General features: G+C 36.4%; 1 protein-coding gene across 11 annotated transcripts in view; it reads right to left on the reverse strand.

Moving 5' to 3' along the window:
* Window positions 1-20771, reverse strand: part of USP45 (ubiquitin specific peptidase 45) — a 76292-nt gene that overhangs the window by 12280 nt on the left and 43241 nt on the right. For 9 of the 11 annotated variants that reach the window (XR_006202723.1, XR_006202724.1, XM_042939436.1 and 6 more), the window contains 5 exons: window positions 19888-19975; window positions 5092-5173; window positions 2608-2699; window positions 1316-1372; window positions 708-851 (listed from right to left, as the gene is read on the reverse strand). Coding sequence is in view for 9 of the 11 variants with exons in the window: in XM_042939436.1 (XP_042795370.1) it covers window positions 708-851; window positions 1316-1372; window positions 2608-2699; window positions 5092-5173; window positions 19888-19975 (463 nt within the window). In the remaining 2 variants the exon portion in view is untranslated. Of the gene's footprint in view, window positions 1-707; window positions 852-1315; window positions 1373-2607; window positions 2700-5091; window positions 5174-6179; window positions 6224-19887; window positions 19976-20771 lie in introns of those variants that run through there. The other 2 variants (XM_042939442.1, XM_042939438.1) reach the window with 2 other exon arrangements.

The raw sequence follows: 20771 nt of genomic DNA on the forward strand, positions 1-20771 counted from the left end.
TATAATTAAAAGGGACCTAAGAGACATGCGATTAAGAGATGGCAATCAACTGCAATCTATAGATTTTTTTTTAGATCCTAAATTAAATCACACCTTAAAAAGCAAAAACAAAATGAAGTATTTTATGAGACAACTGCAGACGTTTAAATAATGACTGGATGTTGGTACTATTAAGAAATTACTAATATTTTTAGATACGATAATGTACTGCAAGTACATCTTTAAAAATAGTATTCATGTTTTCTTAAGCTTATTTATTTATTTTTGAGACAGATACAGAGAGAGTGAGCAGGGAAGGGGCAAAGAGAAAGGGAGAGAGAGAATCCCAAGCAGGCTCTGCACTGTCAGCATGGAGCCCAATGTGGGGCTCAAACTCACAAACTGAGAGATCATGACCAGAGCCAAAACCATGAGTCAGATGCCTCCCGACTGAGGCACCCAGGCGCCCCCCAAAATAGTATTCATCTTTTAGAGATATACATTGAAGTATACACTATATGGGTATTATTTCAAAATAATTGGAGATGGAGAGGGTGAGAATGTGGGATATATGCAGACATGATTAGCCATGATTTGAGAACTATGAATCTGGGAAATAGGTACATGGAAGTTTATTATACTATCTTGTCTACTTTTGTATATTTTTGACACTGTTTTTATGGAAAAGTTTTAAAAAATAGATGTCTCATAAATGCATATAATCTTACCCTATCTTTAGATGAAGACTGGTTCTTGGTGGCTCTGGGTTGATGAACATTTTCTATAGTAACAGTGTCACTGTACTGACCGGTATCTGTTGCCTGTAAACTTCTACATTTATTCATTCTTCCCAAAAGTACAGGTTTTGAAACCTATATAGATGCCATGTACATAACACAAAACTTCTTTAGCAAATAAAGTCTGGATATCAACTACTTTTTAAAGTTTCTAACTCATTTGAAATAATTTCCTTAACATTAATTCTCAAAATATAAAACATATTGGTTTGAATTCTTTTGAGAATAAGAACTATATATCATATTTCATGCATAAATACACAAACCTTAGTATCAAATATACTATGCGAACTCCATTATTGTATATAAAAAATGACTCTCAGATAATGTGATAATATGCTCAACAAATGTCTTTTTTTTTTTTTTTAAAGATTTTATCTTTAAGTAATCTCTACAACCAATGTGGGGCTTGAAGTCACAACCCCAAGATCAAGGGTCACAAGCCCTACGGCCAGCCACGTGCCCCAACAAATGTCTAAATATATGAATGAATACATGCTCTCTACCAAAGACTCATTAGTAAGTTGTTTTCTCCTTACCCTTTCTTCTATTATAGGAAGTGAAATATCAATAAAAGGATCTTTCACTGTGGAGATCTTAAAAAGAAAACATATTGAGACATTTGGTTAGAATTCTAATACAGACAATGTAGTTTTATAAAGTCTTTAAAGACTCAAACTTCCCAGGCAATATAATTTCAAGTTAAAAAACATCCCTGAAATAAACTGTGATTTAATTGGGTATAGCAGCATATATTGTTAGTCAAAACAAGATACCCCAACACTTCAATAAATGCAATTCAGTTGAATTTTATAATATTGCCAATATGACTAACCTATAATATTTAAAGTAACTTCAAAGTAAACTGTGTTTAATAAAACTGATTAACTAAAGATATACACATATTTTTGGTGAAATTGTGCCATAACACAAATCAAATACAAACATTTAAAAGAAAAAAAATTAAGCCATGAAGAAAAAAGCCAGAGAGCTTGACTGCATTTTGTAGATTTTTTAGGATAATTCTGTTTAAAAAGACTCTCTAGTTTGTGATAGAGAAATCAACTTCTATGTTGAATATACTAGAAATGTAAGTAATATCATGTTGACAAATTCTGTGCTTCAATATGACAGGCTAGAAGGAGATGTAACATATAATACTGATTTTATAAGACTAGAGAGAAAAGAAAAGTACCCCATTAGCTGAGACAGGAAAACTATTTTATGATCAAAATGTAACAAAAGTTTACACCTAACATACTCTAAACCATATGCTTTCAGAAATATTTGTTATCAAGTAATTGAAAACCCATAAAAACTTTTATGTGTTTAAAGTTGTTGTTAAAGTACAGATGGCATTCAAAATAAAAATGATCATTAAATTCAAATATGAGCGCTTACTTTAAAAAAAACTTCAACAAGTTATATAAATGTAAATTTTAAATAAAATGTGGTACATCTCCCTGTTACGTTATTGCATTATTTCTATTAGAATTATGGTTTAGGGTAATGCAGTTATATAACATAGTTACTCCCTTCCCAGAAGTTTCTCTTTCATTGTAATGCAAACAAGTAGCTAACGCGTTCCAAGACATTCAAACAGGCTAAAAGAACTTCACAGGTTTATCAAGAGGAAAAATAACACTTAAAAAAAATTATAAATTATGTTCCTTTCTGGGAGTGAAGGATATATTGTAAAGACTTTCAAAAACTGTTATGTAGTCATCTGTCACAAATAAAAATAAATGCTGATGATTATATGTGAAAGAGAACAATAAAAATTATATGACTGTAATCTATTCCATGTTGAAGTGAATTCCAAAGCACCTACATTTGCACATTCTTCACACATGACTGTGCTAGTTAATTCACCAATAAAGATCCGATCTATGAAGTTCATTTTCACACCTTCTCTTCCATATGCTGCAAAAATAATACTTTTTAATGCAAAAAATGTCAACCACCAACCTAACAATGTAACATGCTTTTTTTTCTGTTGATTCAAAAGACATCTGAATAAGACAGATGACCAGCATCACATTAGTAATATATTTACTGCATGATGTTATGTCTTTCTCCTTTACAATTCTATAGAGAAAAATTTGACTATCATAGAGTAGTCTCCAAGAAATAATAAACTATTGTTAAATTTGAGGCAAAACAAGTAAAGCAATAACCAGTGTTCATACCATATCTCAACTGTTCCCATTAAGCCCTTTAAAGCCTCTGTGCCTAACATAGAGGTAGACAGAGGATGAGAAAGAAGATTATGCATTCAGGGTTACAAACGCCTGGACCATAACTATGGAAACGATAGAGTAGACAAGTAAACACAGCATAGTGTAAAGAATTAACCTCGGCAATTAATAACTGTTATATATATAAACTGCTCAGTTATATATAAAAAAAGATAAAAGTATTCCGTTTGGGAAATATTCATAAATCAAAGAAAATTATGCCTATGATTTCCTTCAAAATAATCAGGGGTTGGGAGAACATAGATAAAACATAATATATCACACATTCAATATAGTTTAAGAGGGAGGGTGATGGGTATATGAGGTTTCATCATACTATTCTCTCTACTTTAATAGAAGTTTGAAACTCTCCATAGTTAATCATGATGAAAAAATATATTAACAAGCCTGACTCCTCTTTCAAACTTCTATCCTTTTTGGATGTCTAACTTCAAATTTCATACAAACATTTAAAATCATTTTAAAACATTATTTGAAGCACTGAATGACAGAGTCAACTTATAGCTAGATATATCAACAAACATTTATTAATATGATAACCATTTAGAAGTTACGGTAAACTAAGATGATTCATTAAGAAAACTGTACAAAGGGGGCACCTGGGTGGCTTCGTAAGTTAAGTGTCTGACTTCAGCTTAGGTCATGATCTCACAGTTCGTGAGCTAAGCCCTCAATCAGGCTCTCTGCTCTCAGCACAGAGCCTGCTTCAGATCTTCTGTCTCCCTCTCTCTACCCCTACCCCGCTCGGGCTCTCTTTCTCTCAAAAATAAATAAAACCATTTAAAAAAGAAAGAAAGAAAAAATTGTACAGGGGATTGAAAATGGAGGGGCGCCTGGGTGGCTTGGTCGGTTAAGCGTCCGACTTCAGCTCAGGTCATGATCTCGCGGTCCGTGAGTTCGAGCCCCGCGTCGGGCTCTGTCCTGACAGCTCAGAGCCTGGAGCCTGTTTCAGATTCTGTGTCTCCCTCTCTCTCTACCCCTCCCCTGTTCATGCTCTGTCTCTCTCTGTCTCAAAAATAAATAAATGTTAAAAAAAAAATTAAAAAAAAAAAGAAAATGGAAAAGATTATACAAATGGAAAGAAAAACTGAGCAGTTATTCTCAACATGCACTAGATGGCACTATCTCAAACAAACAAACAAAACCAAAGCATACTTGAGAATCCACGTTAAAAAATCTTGAACCTTCCACGTGAAACTAATGTAATAATTGTGTGTCAACTATACTTCAATTAAAAAACAAATCTCGAACCCTAACTGCACACAGTTTGGGCATGTACAATCACAATGTGTGTATATTTATGAATTATAGACATGCACTATGTACAAATACTACTACAAAAAATAGAAGTTAGAATAGAGAATAAACAAAATACAAATAATACTTTTCAACATCTTCTAAAAATGATGACGTCACAGTACCATTAGTTAATATCTGAAGGCAGAATATACAGTTAGGACAAATTGCTTGTAACATGACATATAAGCCCACACTTAAATACTGATAATTAAATGATTAGCTATGGTTAGATAATCACTGGTTTTGCTAATACTTTGGCTGATGAAGAGTCGACACTAGAAGTAAAGTGGACTTGTATGCTTGAGTTAGTATTCTCTTCAATAAATGGATTCCTTGCAGGAATCTTTGGAACACTTATGCATTTTGACCAGTTAAAACTATGTAATATCTACAAATCCACTTAATGCAAGCATAGGTCAACTGCAAAATGATACAATATGATGAAAGTGAACTTCCAAGTGAGATTGCTACTTTCAACCACCTTTCAAGTCTCCCTTAGGATACCTCAAATAAGGTCATCAGTGCCAATCTATACATCTGATCATTAGTTTTAGTTTTTAAAGTTCACATGGATGCATTCTAACATTTTCTTTCTATGACCCACTAGACTATCTCACAGACACTGGAGTAAGTACACTCTCTTTTAAGGCCACTACTTTATAGAATTACTTCACATAATGCTCAGTTCTCTTTCCCCTAAAAAGAAACTTAAATTTTTCTTCAGGGAGAAAGTTTTAACAGTAAAAAAATTGACATACCTTTGACCTTTTTTTTAGTATCATCATCAGCAGTTTTAGTAGTTGGGTTGTTAAATGCTTTTAGGATGCCAGCTTGTATTCTCTATAAAACAAATAAGAATTTAATAATCTATACTTAAACGTACTCTTATAGGTTAGGAGTAAGTTTTCCCTCTTTTCCCTTCTTTTTCCCACTCCACCACTCCATACCTAAAATGATGTATCATTTTAATCAGGACAAAAGTAACAAAGAGACTACGTGAAATTTCTTATCTATTGAAGAAACTCTTAACATATAAGAAGCTATTAAACTGGTCACTATGACATTCATGTATATTATTTTATTTATATACATATATGAGCAAAGTCCAGAACATCAAATAGTCTCCACAGCAAAATTACCTCAGATCTTGATTAGTTATCATTTTATTTGAATTCAGTTGTCAATAACAATTATTAGTATTAAAGTCTTTAGCAGCTCTTAGGAAATGGCAACATTTATGTTTCCGTATCTCTGTGTATGTTTAAGGAAAGATCCAATGTCACAGAGAACTCTCAGAATGAAATAAAACCAGATTCCAAGAATAAAGATTTATTTGAGCTAATAAATTATCTTTTACGCTAATTATGTCCCTACTCAGCATATGAATTTAATCTTCTCTAATTCACATTTTAAAAGTATGGGGAGGGGCGCCTGAGTGGCTCAGGTGGTTAAGTGTCCGACTTTGGCTCAGGTCATGATCTCATGGTTTGTGGGTTTGAGCCCTGCCTTGGACTCTGTGCTGACAGCTCGGAGCCTGGGGCCTGCTTTGGATTCTGTGTCTCCCTTTCTCTCTGCCCCTCTCCTGCTCACGCTCTGTTTCTTTCTCTCTCTCAAAAATAATTAAACATTAAAAAAAAAAAATTAAAAGTACGATGAGAGGAAAGCTGGTTAATTATCCTTCAGAAGATTTTATTTATTTTTTTTTTTTAAGTAAAGTCTTAATCATAGGTTTTCATATTTGAAGCCACTGTTTGACCTGGACTTCCTGGCGTGAAAATGATACCTGATTCTGCTATTTAAAAAATCATTATATCAAAGAGAAACGAAATTCAAACTGCAGACTTACCAGAGAATAAAAATATTACATATCAGAATCCAGATACTTTCCACTGTTCAGAAGAAAATTCACAGACTTAAATACTTAAATCAATTAAAAAGAATAACAAATGGATTAAGCAGCCAACTCACAAATTTGGAAAAAATTGAACACCTTTTAAATACAGAAAGGAGTGTGGCACAGTCGGTTGAGCGTCCAACTCTTGGCCTCGGCTCAGGTCATGATCTCATGGTTTGTGCTATTGAGCCCCACATCAGGCTCCACATTGACAGCATGAAGCTGCTTGGGATTCTCTCTCCCTCTATCTCCACCCCTCCCCTGCTTGTGTGCGCACTCTCTCAGTCTCTGTCTCAAAGTAAATAAATAAACTTAAAAAAAAAAAGGAGAAAAACACACACACACCACCACCAAATGAGAGCATGAACAAGAAAGACAACAAACCTCACAGGCAACAACAGGGCCAACACATAAGAGAGGCAAGAGAGGGGTGCCTGGGGGACTCAGTTGGTTAAGCAGCAGACTCATGATTTTGGCTCACATCATTATCTTACTGTTTGTAGGATGGAGCCCCATGACAGACTCCATGCTGATGGCTCTGAGACTGGGATTCTCTCTCTGCCATTCTACCCCGCTTGCACTCACTCTCTCTCTCTCTCACCCGAAATAAACAAACAAGAGAGGCAAGAGAATTCACAGGAGCACAGTTAGACAGAATTTTAGAATTATGCTTATACATCAAGTGTGGAAGACAACAAATCCAAACGGAAGCCATGAGACTTAGGAAGACAGACATACTGTCAACATCAAGATCCCCTCGGCTATTGCACCATGCTTCAAGTCTGAGAACAGAATACATGGGGAATGAGCTGCGAATGTCCTTATTCTCCACCCCGTGCTGTGCTGTGGATCAGCAGAGGATACACACTACCCCCAGAGTTGTTCTGCTCTGACCTATTCCTGAGAGCAAAGAGGTGGGCCATGACGAACTCAGACACAGAAAATACAGAGCAGCCTCTAACCTTTCTGGAAGACATCTAGCACCTGGTCTCTCCTATATCTCTGCCAGTTGCTTTGACTTTGACAAGCGTGGCTCAGAATACATTCATGATCTTGCCCATTGACTTCCCCAGAAAGAGCTCTTAGAAATTCTGGGAAGCCAAAGTCAAACTAAGTTCCAAACTCTCTCTCTCTCAATCCCACTTCTTTTGGCAGCCTTCATCCAATAATGGCAATAGGTTTGTGCTTGCTACCCAGTTATGCAAAGCTAAGCTATCTATTGTTCAAGCATACATAGGTAGCTGTCAAAATTATAAGAAAAGGCAGTGAAATGATTACCATAAAAGTAAAAAAAGTGGTTACCTCTGATGAGGAAGCCATGTTTGAAAACAAGGAACAGGTAGCTTCTATGGTACTAAAAAACATTCTGGTTTTTAAAACTCTGGGTGTGGTGGTGAGGAGGAGTGCTAATTGTTTTAAATTGTATATACATCTGTGTACATTCTTCTGTATGTAGCATACATTTCATGGTAAGCTTTTAACACCTTCCCCCAATAATTGTGAAACTGAGTTTTGTTTATTAACTGGCCTATGAAGAGAATTTTTTATTCTCTTCAAGTATATTTTAAAAGTTGATGCAAGATTCAAAAACTTAAATATATACAAAGTAGGGAATAAAAGTAAACATACAGCAATCCATACATCATACTGTCTTGAAATATACATGAAGAAAATCAAAATAAAACATGTGTCCCAGAAGCTATAAATATTGAGATAAGCTCCAATCCAGACTCAATACATTTGAAAATTGATGTAATTCAGATATTATCTGAGCTAACATTGACTTTTATACCTTCAAAAAAGAATTTTTTGAACTAAAATAAGCAAATTGTGTGAATTCCATTCTCAGGAGGATGGACTTAAATAAATTTCAATAAATACCATGTTCACCTATAAAAAGCCTCTCTAGGGGCGCCTGGGTGGCTCAGTCGGTTAAGCGGCTGACTTCAGCTCAGGTCATGATCTTGCGGTCCGTGAGTTCGAGCCCCGCGTCGGGCTCTGTGCTGACAGCTCAGAGCCTGAAGCCTGTTTCAGATTCTGTGTCTCCCTCTCTCTGACCCTCCCCCGTTCATGCTCTGTCTCTCTCTGTCTCAAAAATAAATGTTAAAAAAAAAAAATTAAAAAGCCTCTCTAGCTAGTAAAGATAAAGCTAACTCAAATTATGTCTATAAATTTATTTTATAATTTCAATATTTTAGTAATTCAAATATGACTTTCAATATGATTTAACGAGCCTTTACCATTTTCTAAAATGTAAGCTCTAACATCAAACTCTTAAAAAATAAAAACAATGAGGTTGTTTACATTATTAATTTTTAAATAATTAGACATTTGCTTTTTATTGTATCTTAGCCACAAATTTATATTCTCTAAACTGTTAAAGGAGTTAATTAATAAGTAATTCATCAAGTTGAATAAAACAAATGGGTTTAGGTCCATTTACAGCCTCTCATTGTTAAAAGTTGTGCTTTGAACCACTTAGGATTAAAAAAAAAGACTTTGGCCAGGGCACTGCTAACAACTGCAGCACAATAATCAATTAGCAATGTCAAGGTTCAACCATTTCAAATCTCCACCATAAACGTCTTTCAAAAATAAGAATGCAGAACACTCATAGTTTAAGTCAGCGGAGATATTCTGCCTTTAAAATAATCCTAGCCAATAATGTATTAGTGGTATATCTTTGAGAATAAAAACATAATAGCATTAATTTGGTGATAGCTCAAATTCAAGCAAGTGAAGAAGCATGTATTTCTAAGTGGAAAAGACTGCCTATAAAAGAAGTTCTTGTAGTAAATTTGCTTTTATTTGTTTTGTCCATGAAAAATTTAAATTTTTGCACCAATGACCCCCTTTAGCACTCTATTTGGCAGGAGCATGTTATATCTCTCAACTTTAGAGTCATAAGAAAAAAAAAACTTTAATGAAACATGCTGAAAGGAGGTCAGTAGTTTTTAATCATTACTAAAAGATTCTGGTGGCAGACATAATGCTGTAGCCTTTCTTCAATCAAAAACACACGGCAGTGATGAACTACCACAGTGGCACAACAAACACCTGGGGGGTTCCCAGGCCAGACAATGCAGCTCCCGCTCGGGTACTCACTGTAAGCGACTGGCACGACTGTCCTTGCTTACAGGACTGAATAAATCCACAGACATGACATTTTAATTCTGCCACACCATCTGAAACCCTCAAATAGAGGAAGGAAGATAAGAGCTTTCAAAAAGCAACGTTTCCCACTGTACTGCCAGTCTTTAAGATATTGTGAATCCCGATGGACCATTATGACAGAACAATAACTTAATTATAGCAAAGAATGCCATCAATAGAAGTGAAATAAAAAAAATAACAGGGATAGATTTTATACCTTTATTTGTAATATCAACAGACAAACAATGTAGAGAGCTGATTTTTAATTCCATTTACAATGATCCACGACCATGTAGTAAACATATCCTTGCAAATCACAGTGGAAAAAAAAAATCATTCTAGAAATTGATAGTCTGAATTAATGTTAAAGTAACTCCTATACATCTGTAGGTTCAGAAGCATCAATATGCATATATCATTCATGATACAAATTTCTGTCTGTATCTCTCCCCACCTTGCTACCTTCTATCAACGCCTTCAACAAGAATGTCCATATACCATAGTTACTGAATCACATTTAATACTACTTCAAATGGTGAAATAATTATGGTTAAATTTTAAATAGCAAGCTTAGGAGTGCCTGGGTGGCTTAGTCAGTTAAGCGTCTGACTCTTGATTTTGGCTCAGGTCCTCACAGTTTGTGAGTTCAAGCCCCACACTGCGCTCTGTGCGCTCTCTCTCTCTCTCTCTCTCTCTCTCTCTCTCTCTCTGCCCCCTCCCTTACTCATGCACTCTCTGTCTCTCAAAAATAATAAACTTTAAAAAATTAAAAATAAATGAATAAATAGCAAGGTTAAAAATGTATTATTTATACTGGTCACTGATGATTAAGCATTACAACTATGCTTTAATAAGCAGTACTGTATAGAATTAGAATTTGTTTGGTAGTCAGAAAGACTTAAGTTTGAATCCGCCCACTCTTGGCATCAGTTTCTAAATCTAAGAAAATATGATGAAGTATCAGCTCAGGAGCATTGTGCTAATGTCCTCAGAACTTAATTGTAAATCTCTTAATTGATTTTTTTAAAACAAATTATAGGTAAAACACAATGTATTATCCTATCAATTTATCAGTTCATTCAAATTATAACATATTCAAAATAACTGTAAATCTCCAAGAAACAAGGTAGTATAACTTATTTAAGAAACTGTTTTTTTCCCCAATTCAAATTCTCAACAGAAATTATCCATTTCAAGGATAAGTACAGACAACTTATTTAACAAACAAATCACTGGGCACCTACTGTGTGCAAGGAACATGGGATACAGAGATATATACAGTATCATTCCTTGAGGAGATCACAATCTCAGAGAGGTGACAAAAAACATAACTCCAAATAGAAGACAATAGGGCTCATAATCAAAACACATAAAGTAGATCCAGGAGGGGGAGATGGTGTGGAGTAGGCGGACCCGAGGCTCACCTTAGCCCACGAATACAACTAGATAACTATCAAATCATCCTACATGCCCCAGAATCAACCTGAAGAACTGGCAGAACTAAAGGTAGAGAAGAGGCCATAGTGAAGAAGGTAGAAGTGCAGAGACCTGGTTTAGGAGAGAAACAAATCATGGCCACTGCAGTGGGAAGGTAGCTGTAGTCCCAGAGAAGGGGGAGAGACTAGCGCACAGGGGAGCACATGGGGAAAACGAATCCTCAGAGCAAATGGCTTGGAAAGCATGAAAGCCCAAATTTTGTGAATTCTGGCAACAAGTGGGGCTTAAACCTAGAATTTTAAAGGTCAGAAGACTTGGTTGGGATAGAGCTGAGAGGTCACTAAGCTGCTCTTGGAGAGAAAGCAGGCAGACATCACATGGACATACAGTGAAACAGCGATCTGAAGAGCACCTGGGAACACAGTGGGGAGGTTATTTGCTCATCTCCAAATGCATCCTAGAGAGACAGCATTCACAGAGAGACCCCTCCAGGGACAAAGGAACTGGCAGGTACAATTTCCTCCCCCACTTCTCAGCAAAGGTTAAGGGCCACCTGCAGGAGCCAGGATAGCACTGACACTCACTACCTAACTTGCTCACACCAACCCCTGCTTCCCCATGCTCTGTTGGAACTGCCCTTCTCAGTCATATTTGCCTTACTCCCAGGGCCGTGGGCCCCCTTTCCCAGAAGACCAGCCCAATCCCTGCCCACACACAGTTCTCCATGTGGGATTTTTGCAGGGCCTCAATTCTGGTGGCGGTGGCGACAGGTCTCAGCCCTGGTCCCTGACCAGAGCACACCTAGTTAAAACTCACCACATTCGAAAGACACCTGGCTGGCTCAGTTGGAAGGGCATGTGACTCCTGATCTTGGGGTTTTAAGTTTGGGCCCCACATTGGGTGTAAAGATTACTAAAAAAAATAAACTATTAAAAAAAAAACTTGCCACATTTCAGATCAGAGACCAAACACTGCCCACAACAGACACAGAGCACCTCTGCAGATGACTGGCCTGAAGGATAAAGTGGCCAGGACCCAACAGTAGACTGCATGCAGCACACACTGGAGATGTTCACTAAAGTGTCAGGCCCTAGGGAACAGGGGACATTATGGGGCAGGGCACTGCCAGACTGCCTCTTCATTAGGACATTGAACAGGGAACACAGCTTATTTTCTTAACACAGAGAAACAGGCCCAGAGACTCAGACAAAATGAGAAGATAGAGAAATTTGTACCAATGAAAGAACAGGACAAGGCCATGGCCAGAGATCAAAGTAAAACAGACATAAGTAACATGCCTGATGGAGTATTTAAAGCAATGATCATAAGGATATTCACTGGACTTGAGTAAAGAGTGGAAGACATCAGTGAGACCCCCTAACACAGAGATTAAAAAGAACCAATCAGAGATGAAGAGTGCAATAAAAGAGATTAGAAATAGACTTGATGCAAAGTACAGCAGGCTGGAAGAAGCAAAAGAATGAATTAATGACCTAGAAGACAGAGTAATGGAAAGTAATCAAGCTGAACAAAAGAGGAGAAAAAAAGAATTATGCAAAATAAGAGATTTGGGGAACTCAGTGACTCCATCTAATGTCATAACATTCGTATTACAGAAGTCGCAGAGGAAGGAGAGAGAGAAAAGGGGGCAGAATATTTATTTGAAGAAATAATAGCTAAAAACTTCCCTAATCTGGGAAATCCAGATCCAAGAAGTAGAGAAGCTCCAAAAAACGAACAAAAGCAGGCCAACACCAAGACATACTGTAATTAAATTGGCAAAATATAGTGATAAAGAAAAAATTTTAAAAGCAGCAGGGTGAAAAGAAGACCTTTACATACAAGGGAAACCCCACAGGGCCATCAGGAGATTTTTTTAGCAGACACTTTCCAAGCCAGAAGGGAGTAGTGTGATATATTCAAGATGCTGAATGGGATAAAATCTGCAGCCAAGTATACTATATCCAGCAAGGCTATCATACAGAATAGAAGAAGAGATAAAGAGCCTCCCAGACAAACAAAAACTAAAGGAGTTTGTGACCAATAAACCAGCTTTGCAAGAAATATTAAAGTGAGCTGAGTGGAAAGGAGAGACCAAAAGTGACACTATGAAGGTAGGAAACACAAAAGCAGTAAAAATGAGTATTTCTGTAAAAAATCAGTCAAGGAACTCATAAAATAAAAGGATGCAAAATATGACATCATATACCTAAAACGTGGAGAGAAAAGGAGTAAAGAATGAGTTCAAACTTAAACTACCACGTATTTCATATAGACCGCTATACACAGAAGATATAATATACGAACCTAAGGGTAACCATGAATCAAAAACCACTAATAAATATGCAAAGAATAAAGAGAAAGAAATCATATCACTAAATCATATCACTAAATAAATACATCACTAAAGAAAACCAGCAAACCATAAAAAAGAGAAAGACAAAGGATCAGAGAAAATCTTCACAAACAACCACAAAACAAGTAATACAACGGGAATAAATACATATCTATCAATAATTACTTTGAACGTAAATGCACTAAACACTCCAATCAAAAGACATAGGATGATAGGATGGATATAAAAAACAAGACCCATCTATACACTACCTATAGGAGACTCATTTCAGACCAAAAGACACCTGCGGATTCAAAGTGAGGAGATGGAGAAACATTTATCATGCAAATGGATGTCAAAAGAAAGCCAGGGTAGCAATACTTAAATTGGACAAAATAGACTTTAAAACAGAGACTATGACAAGAGACAAAGAAGCACACTATCTAGTCATAAAGGGGACAATCCAATAAGAAGATATAACAATTATAAATACTTACGCACCCACATGAAAGCACCCACACACATAAAACAGTTAATAACAGGGATGCCTGCGTGGCTCAGTCACTTAAGGATCCAACTTCAGCTCAGGTCATGATCTCACAGTTCATGAGTTCAAGCCCTGCATCAGGCTTTGTGCTGAAAGCTCAGAGCTTGGAGCCTGCTTCAGGTTCTGTCTCACCCTCTCCCTCTGTCCCTCCCCTGCTCAGACTGTCTGTCTCTCAAAAAGAAGTAAAGGTTAAAAAAAGTAAAAAACAAAAACAAAAACAACAGTTAATAACAAACATACAGGAACTAATTGGTAACAACACAATAATAGTAGGGGACTTTAACACCCCACTTATATCAACAGACAGATCATCAAAACAAAAAAATCAACAAGGAAACAATGGCTCTGAATGACACACTGAGCCAGATGGATTTAACCAACATATTCAGAACATTCCATCCTAAAACAGCAGACTACACATTCTTTTCAGGTGCTCGTGGAACACTCTCCAGAACAGATCATGTATTAGGCCAAAAAACAAGTCTCAACTAATTCAAGAGGATCAAAGTCATACCATGCATCTTTTCTAACCATAACACTATGAAACTAGAAATCAACCACAAGAAAAATCTGGAAAGACCACAAATACCTGAAGGTTAAATGCCCTGCTACTAAACTAAATCAGAAAATAAAAGAAGAAATAAAAAAGTACATAGAAACAAATTTAAAAAAATCACAACAGTCAAACTATTGGGATTCAGCAAAAGCAGTTCTAAGAGGGAAGTTTACAGCAATATAGGCTTACCTCAAGAAGCAAGAAAAATCTCAAATAAACAACCTAACTGTTTACCTAAAGGAGGTAGGAAAAGAACAACAAACTAAAACCATTAGAAGGAAAGAATAAGGATTAGAGCAGAAATAAAACTATAAAAACAAAAGAACAGATCAATGAAACCTAGAGCTAGATCTTCAAAAATAAAATAAAATTGACAAACCTCTAGGGGCGCCTGGGTGGCTCAGTCGGTTAAGCGGCCGACTTCGGCTCAGGTCACGATCTTGTGGTCCGTGGGTTCGAGCCCCGCGTCAGGCTCTGTGCTGACCGCTCAGAGCCTGGAGCCTGTTTCAGATTCTGTGTCTCCCTCTCTTTCTGCCCCTCCCCTGTTCATACTCTGTCTCTCTCTGTCTCAAAAATAAATAAACGTTAAAAAAAATTTTTTTTAATAAAAAAAATTGACAAACCTCTAGCCAAACTTATCAAGAAAATAGAAAAGGACTCAAATAAATAAAATTATAAATGAGAGAGAAGTAACAACCAACACCATAGAAATACAATTATAAAAGATTATGTAAAACTAAATGCCAAAAATTGGCCAACCTAGAAGAAATGAATAAATTCCTAGAAACATATGCTAAGTGAAATTAGTCAGAGAAAGACAGATATCATATGACTTCACTCATATGAGGACTTTAAGGTAAAAAACAGGTGAACATAAGGGAAGGGAAGCAAAAAATAATATAAAAACAAGGAGGAGTACAAAACATAAGAGACTCTTAAATACAGAGAACAAACAGAGAGTTACTGGAGGGGTTGTAGGAAGGCGGATGGGCTAAATGGGTAAGGGGCATTAAGAAATCTACTCCTGAAATCATTGCTGCACTATATGCTAACTAATTTGGATGTAAATTAAATAAAATGGTAAAAAAAAAAAAAATTCCTAGAAACATATAAACTACCAAACTGAAACAGGGAGGAATAGAAAATTTAGACAGAAAACCAGCAAAGAAATTGAATCAGGAATCAAAAAATCCTAACAAACAAAAGTTCATGACCAGATGACTTCCCAGGCAAATTGTGCCAAACATTTAAAGAAGAGTTAATACCTCTTTTTCTCAAACTATTCCAAAAGACAGAAAAGGAAGGAAAATTTCCAAATTCATTCTATGAAGCCAGCATTACCCTGATACCAAAACCAGACAAAGACACCACAAAAAAACAGAACTACAGGTCAATATCTCTGATGAACATACATGCAAAAATCCTCAACAAAATATTAGCAAACCGAATCTAACAATACATTAAAAAAATCATTCATCATGATCAAGTGGGATTTATTCTGGGTTGCAAGCATGGTTCAATATTCACAAATCAGTCAACATGGTACATCAGATCAACAAGCAAAGGATAGGAACCATATAATCATTTCAATGGATGCAGAAAAAGCCTTTGACAAAATACAACATCCATTCATGACAAAAAACCCTCAACAAAGTAGGTTTAGAGGGAATATACCTCAACATCAAAAAGGCCATATATGAAAAACCCACAGCTAATATCATCCTTAATGGGGAAAAACTGAGAGCTTTTTCCCTAAGGTCGGGAACAAGACAAGGATGTCCATTTTCACCATTTTTATTCAACATGGTACTGGAAGTCCTAGTCACAGCAATCAGACAACAAAAAGAAATAAAGGGCATCCAAATTGGTAAGGCAGAAGTAAAACTCTATTTTCAGATGACATATTATATACAGAAAATCTTAAAGACTCAATCAAAAAAACTTGCTAGAACTGGTAAATGAATTCAGTAAAGTCTCAGGATACAAAATCAACATAGAGAAATCTATTACATTTCTATACATCAATAATGAGGCAGCAGAAACAGAAATTAAGCAAACAATCCCATTTACAATTGCACCAAAAATAAGATACCTAAAAATAAACCTAACCAAAGAGGTAAAAGACCTGTACTCTGAAAACTATAAAACACTAATGAAAGAAACTGACAATGACACAAAGAAATGGAAAAATGGGCACCTGGGTGGCTCGGTTGAGCATCTGACTTCAGCTCAGGTCATGATCTCACAGTTTGTGACTTTGAGGCCCCACATTGGGCTTGCTGCTGTCAGCACAGAGCCCGCTTCAGTTCCTCTGCCCTTCTCTTTCTCTGCCCCTCCCCCACTCACATTCTCTCTCAAAAATGAATAAGCATTAAAAAAAAAGAGAAAGAAATGGAAAGACATTTCATGCTCATGGATAGGAAGAGTAAATATTGTTAAAATGTCTACTCTACACAAAGCAATCTACATATGTAATACAATCCCTATCAAAATACCAACATTTTCACAGAACTACAACAAACAATGCTAAAATTTGTATGGAACTACAAAAGGTCCCGAAGAGCCAAAGCAATTTTAAAAAAGAAAACCAAAGCTGGAGGCATCACAATTCCAGACTTCAAGCTGTTTTACAAAGCTATAATCATCAAGACAGTATGGTACTGGCACAAAAAAATTGGCACACAGATCAGTGGAACAGAATAGAAAGCCCAGAAATGAACCCACAAATATACAGTCAATTAAACCTCAACAAAGCAGGAAAGAATATCCAATAGGAAAAAGACTGTCTCTTCAACAAATAGTGTTGGAAAAGTTGTTCAGTTACGTGCGAAAGAATGAAACTGGACCACTTTGTTACACCATACACAAAAATGAATTCAAAATGGATTAAAGACCTACATGTGAAATCTGAAACTATAAAAATCTCAGAAGAGAACACAGGCGGTAACTTTTTTGACATCGGCCATAACAACTTCTTTCTAGATATATCTCCTGAGGCAAGAGAAACAAAAACAAAAATAAACTATTGGAATTACATAAAAATAAAAAGCTTCTGCACAGTAAAGGAAACAATCAACAAAACTAAAAGGCAACCTCCAGAATGGGAGATGGTATTTGGAAATGACATATCCAGTAAAGGATTAGTATCCAAAATGTATAAAGAACTGATATAACTCAACACCAAAAAAAACAAATAATCCAATTACCAAATGGGCAAAAGACACAGACATTTCTCCAAAGACTTCATACACATGGCCAACAGACACATGAAAAGATGCTCATCAGCATTCATCATTAGGGAAACGCAAATCAAAACTACAATGAGACCACCTCACACTTCTCAGAATGGGTAAAATAAAAAATACAAGAAACAACAGCTATTAGCGAGAATGTGGAGAAAAAGGAACCCTTGTGTACTGTTGGGAATGCAAACTGGTGCAGTCACTCTGGATGAGGTTCCTCAAAAAGTTAAAAATACCCTATGATCCAGCAATTGCACTGCTGGGTCTTTACCCAAAGAATACAAAAACACTAATTCAAATAGATACACATACCCCTATGTTTGCAATATTATTTATAATAGCCAGATTACAGAAGTAGCCCAAGTGTCCATTAATGAATGAATGAATAAAAATGTGGTACACTTCTAAAATGAAATACTATTCCACTATAGAAAAGAATGAAATCTTGCCACTTGTAACAACATGGATGGAACTAGAGAGGGAACTAAGCGAAGTAAGTCAGAGAAGGAAAAATACCATATGATTTTACTTACGTGTGAAATTCAAGAAACAAAGTGAGCAAAGGGGAAATAGAGAGAGAGAAACCAAGAAACAGAGCCTTAACTACAGAGCACAAACTGATGATTACCAGAGGGGAAGTGAGTGGTGGGGTGGGTGAGACAGGTGATGGGGATTAGGGAGCACACTTGCTGTGTTGAGCACCAGATGATGTATGGAATTGTTGAATCACTGTATTGTACATCTCTAACTAATGTAACACTGTATAACTAACTGGAATTAAAACACAAACTTAAATATATATAATGCAGATATATATAACTTAAATATATACATATATCAAGTAGAGAGATGGCAGAAAAGGACTGACACCTTCAAAAGCTGAATTTAACTAATGTAACATAGAGGTCAATAAATAGCCAATTAAGAACAGAACTATAATAAACACTGTAGCAGGTGGGAGTGATTAACTCATTAAGGTAAAAGAAAATAACAGAACCCTATTTATTTACGGAAAACTAGAATACTACAATACTACAAGTCGAGGTGAGATATTATTTTTCATTCTTTTAAGTTTATTTATTTTGAGAGAGACAGAGAGAGACAACAAGTGGGGGAGAGGCAGAGAGAGAGGGAGGGGGATCTGAAGCAGGCTCCGTGCTGTCAGCATGGAGCCCAACTTGCGGCTCAATCCCACGAACCGTGAAATCATGACCCGAGCCAAGATAGAGAGTCCTATGCTTAACTGACTAAGCCACCCAGGCACCCCTCAAGATAAGATTTTACAAAACAAAAAGAGGAGGATCCACCTTGCCTAGTATCACAGTAACAGCTATCACAAGCATAGGAGTACTTCATTTTCACATGGTTGCTCTGCTACATATTAACATAAATTAAGAAGTATATTTACCTTGAATGGAAAACAGGATTTCACCTATTGTGACAATTATGATTGAGATAGCATGCCTGCAGCGGTAGGTTGAGAATGATTCCGAGCCTGAATCCAGACTCAGCAGAACCGTTATGAATGATTAACAATGTCCTGCTATGAGTGATAGAGGAAAAATGAAGGATATGTGCTGTGTACTTGACAGCTTTAATATCTTGCATTTTCTCTGAAAACTTGTATCCCATTCGTAGGTCCCCACCAAAAAAGTTGAATTTAACTCATTTAATATTACAGGCAACTACCACCCAATCGATAAAGGGACAGGATGACAATGAACACTGTTTGGGGAAATCTATCCAGGCCATGAGCCACTCTTTCTTTTCTCAGAAACATTCCCTGATCCAGGAGGCTTGGATCCCATTCCCCTAGTTACAAGTGACTCATCCCTGAGTGGATCCTAATCCAACATGAGGTAACAGAGTTTCTCTTCAGAGTTGGGATTCACAAACAGCCAGTTTTGGTTTTATATACGTGGAACTGCAACATGTGCAAAATATGAAGGTCATGTGCTATCACTCAGAGACAGAAGCTGAGAAACTACTCAGTTTGCAGGAAAATGAATAAAGAAAATCTACAGAGCCAGAGAAATGAGGAGAATATTCTCTGGATTCTTGAGAACCTTCCTGTCCCTATATCCTTACCCATACCTCCTGTCACCTAGATTCTTAGATTCCCTTTTCCTTATTTAAATTGGCTTGAATTTATTTGTTATTTACAGTCAAAGGGTATCAACTAATAAAGGATAAGGGGGGGGGGGGTGCAAAAGGATAAAAGAAAATAATCTTTTAGAAGAACTGGCCAAAATAAATAAATAAAGGAATAGAATAGTTAGAAAAAATCAAATTACTTCTCAATCCATATTAAAATTATGGTAAAAATTAACTCCTTCAATTTTTTACCCTCTTCTTAAAGAGTATATGTAATCAATTTAAAGAAATCTGACCTTTGTTTCTTCTGTTCTCACCGCATCCAGCAGATAATGCAGTAGCTCCTGACTGTCCTGTTGCTGGAAACCTTTAAATCGAGGGGCCCTATGATTTAAAAACAAAACAGGAAAGAAAAAAGATAATTTCATCAACAATATATTACTATCATCAAAAATAATTTTTTTGAATGTTTACATGATTAATGTATTTGAGAGAGAGTGTGTGTGTGTGCATGTGTGTGCATGCAGGGCCCCTCTGGAGGGGCAGAGAGAAAGAAGGAGAGAATCCCAAGCAGGCTCCATGCTGTCAGCCCAGAGCCCAATGCATGGCTCAATCTCACAAACCTCAACTGCTTAGCCAACTGAGCCTCCCAAGTGCCCCTCATCTAAAATCATTTTTAAATAACATATATTCAAAGATTCAATATAGTCCTTTTACCACTAGGTAAAAAGAGCAGATATGATCACTGCTCCAATTAAGATGAGATCATCAGTACACAGAAAATAATATAGTTATCAGGGCATCTGGGTGGTTCAGCCGGTTAAGTATCTGACTCTTGATTTCGGCTCAGGTCATGATCTCATGGTTCTTGGGATCAAGCCCCACATGGCGCTCTGCACTGATAGCATGGAGCCTGCTTGGGATTCTCTCTCTCCCTCTCTCTGCCTCTCTCTCTCTTGAAATAAATAAATAAAATAAAAAAGAATAATATGGCTGTCATTTATCAAGTGACTACTACATGCAAGCATAGTACATATGTTAAGCTTTACATAGATCAATCCTCAAACAAGCTTGGCATGCACTATTTTCTCCAGTTATACATGGGGGCTCAGAGGGATTATTCAAATAATTTGCAAGGTCACACAGCAAGCAAAAATATAGTACTCAAACCCAAGCCACT

This window comes from Panthera leo, chromosome B2 (assembly GCF_018350215.1).
Source record: "Panthera leo isolate Ple1 chromosome B2, P.leo_Ple1_pat1.1, whole genome shotgun sequence".
NCBI lineage: Eukaryota > Metazoa > Chordata > Mammalia > Carnivora > Felidae > Panthera > Panthera leo.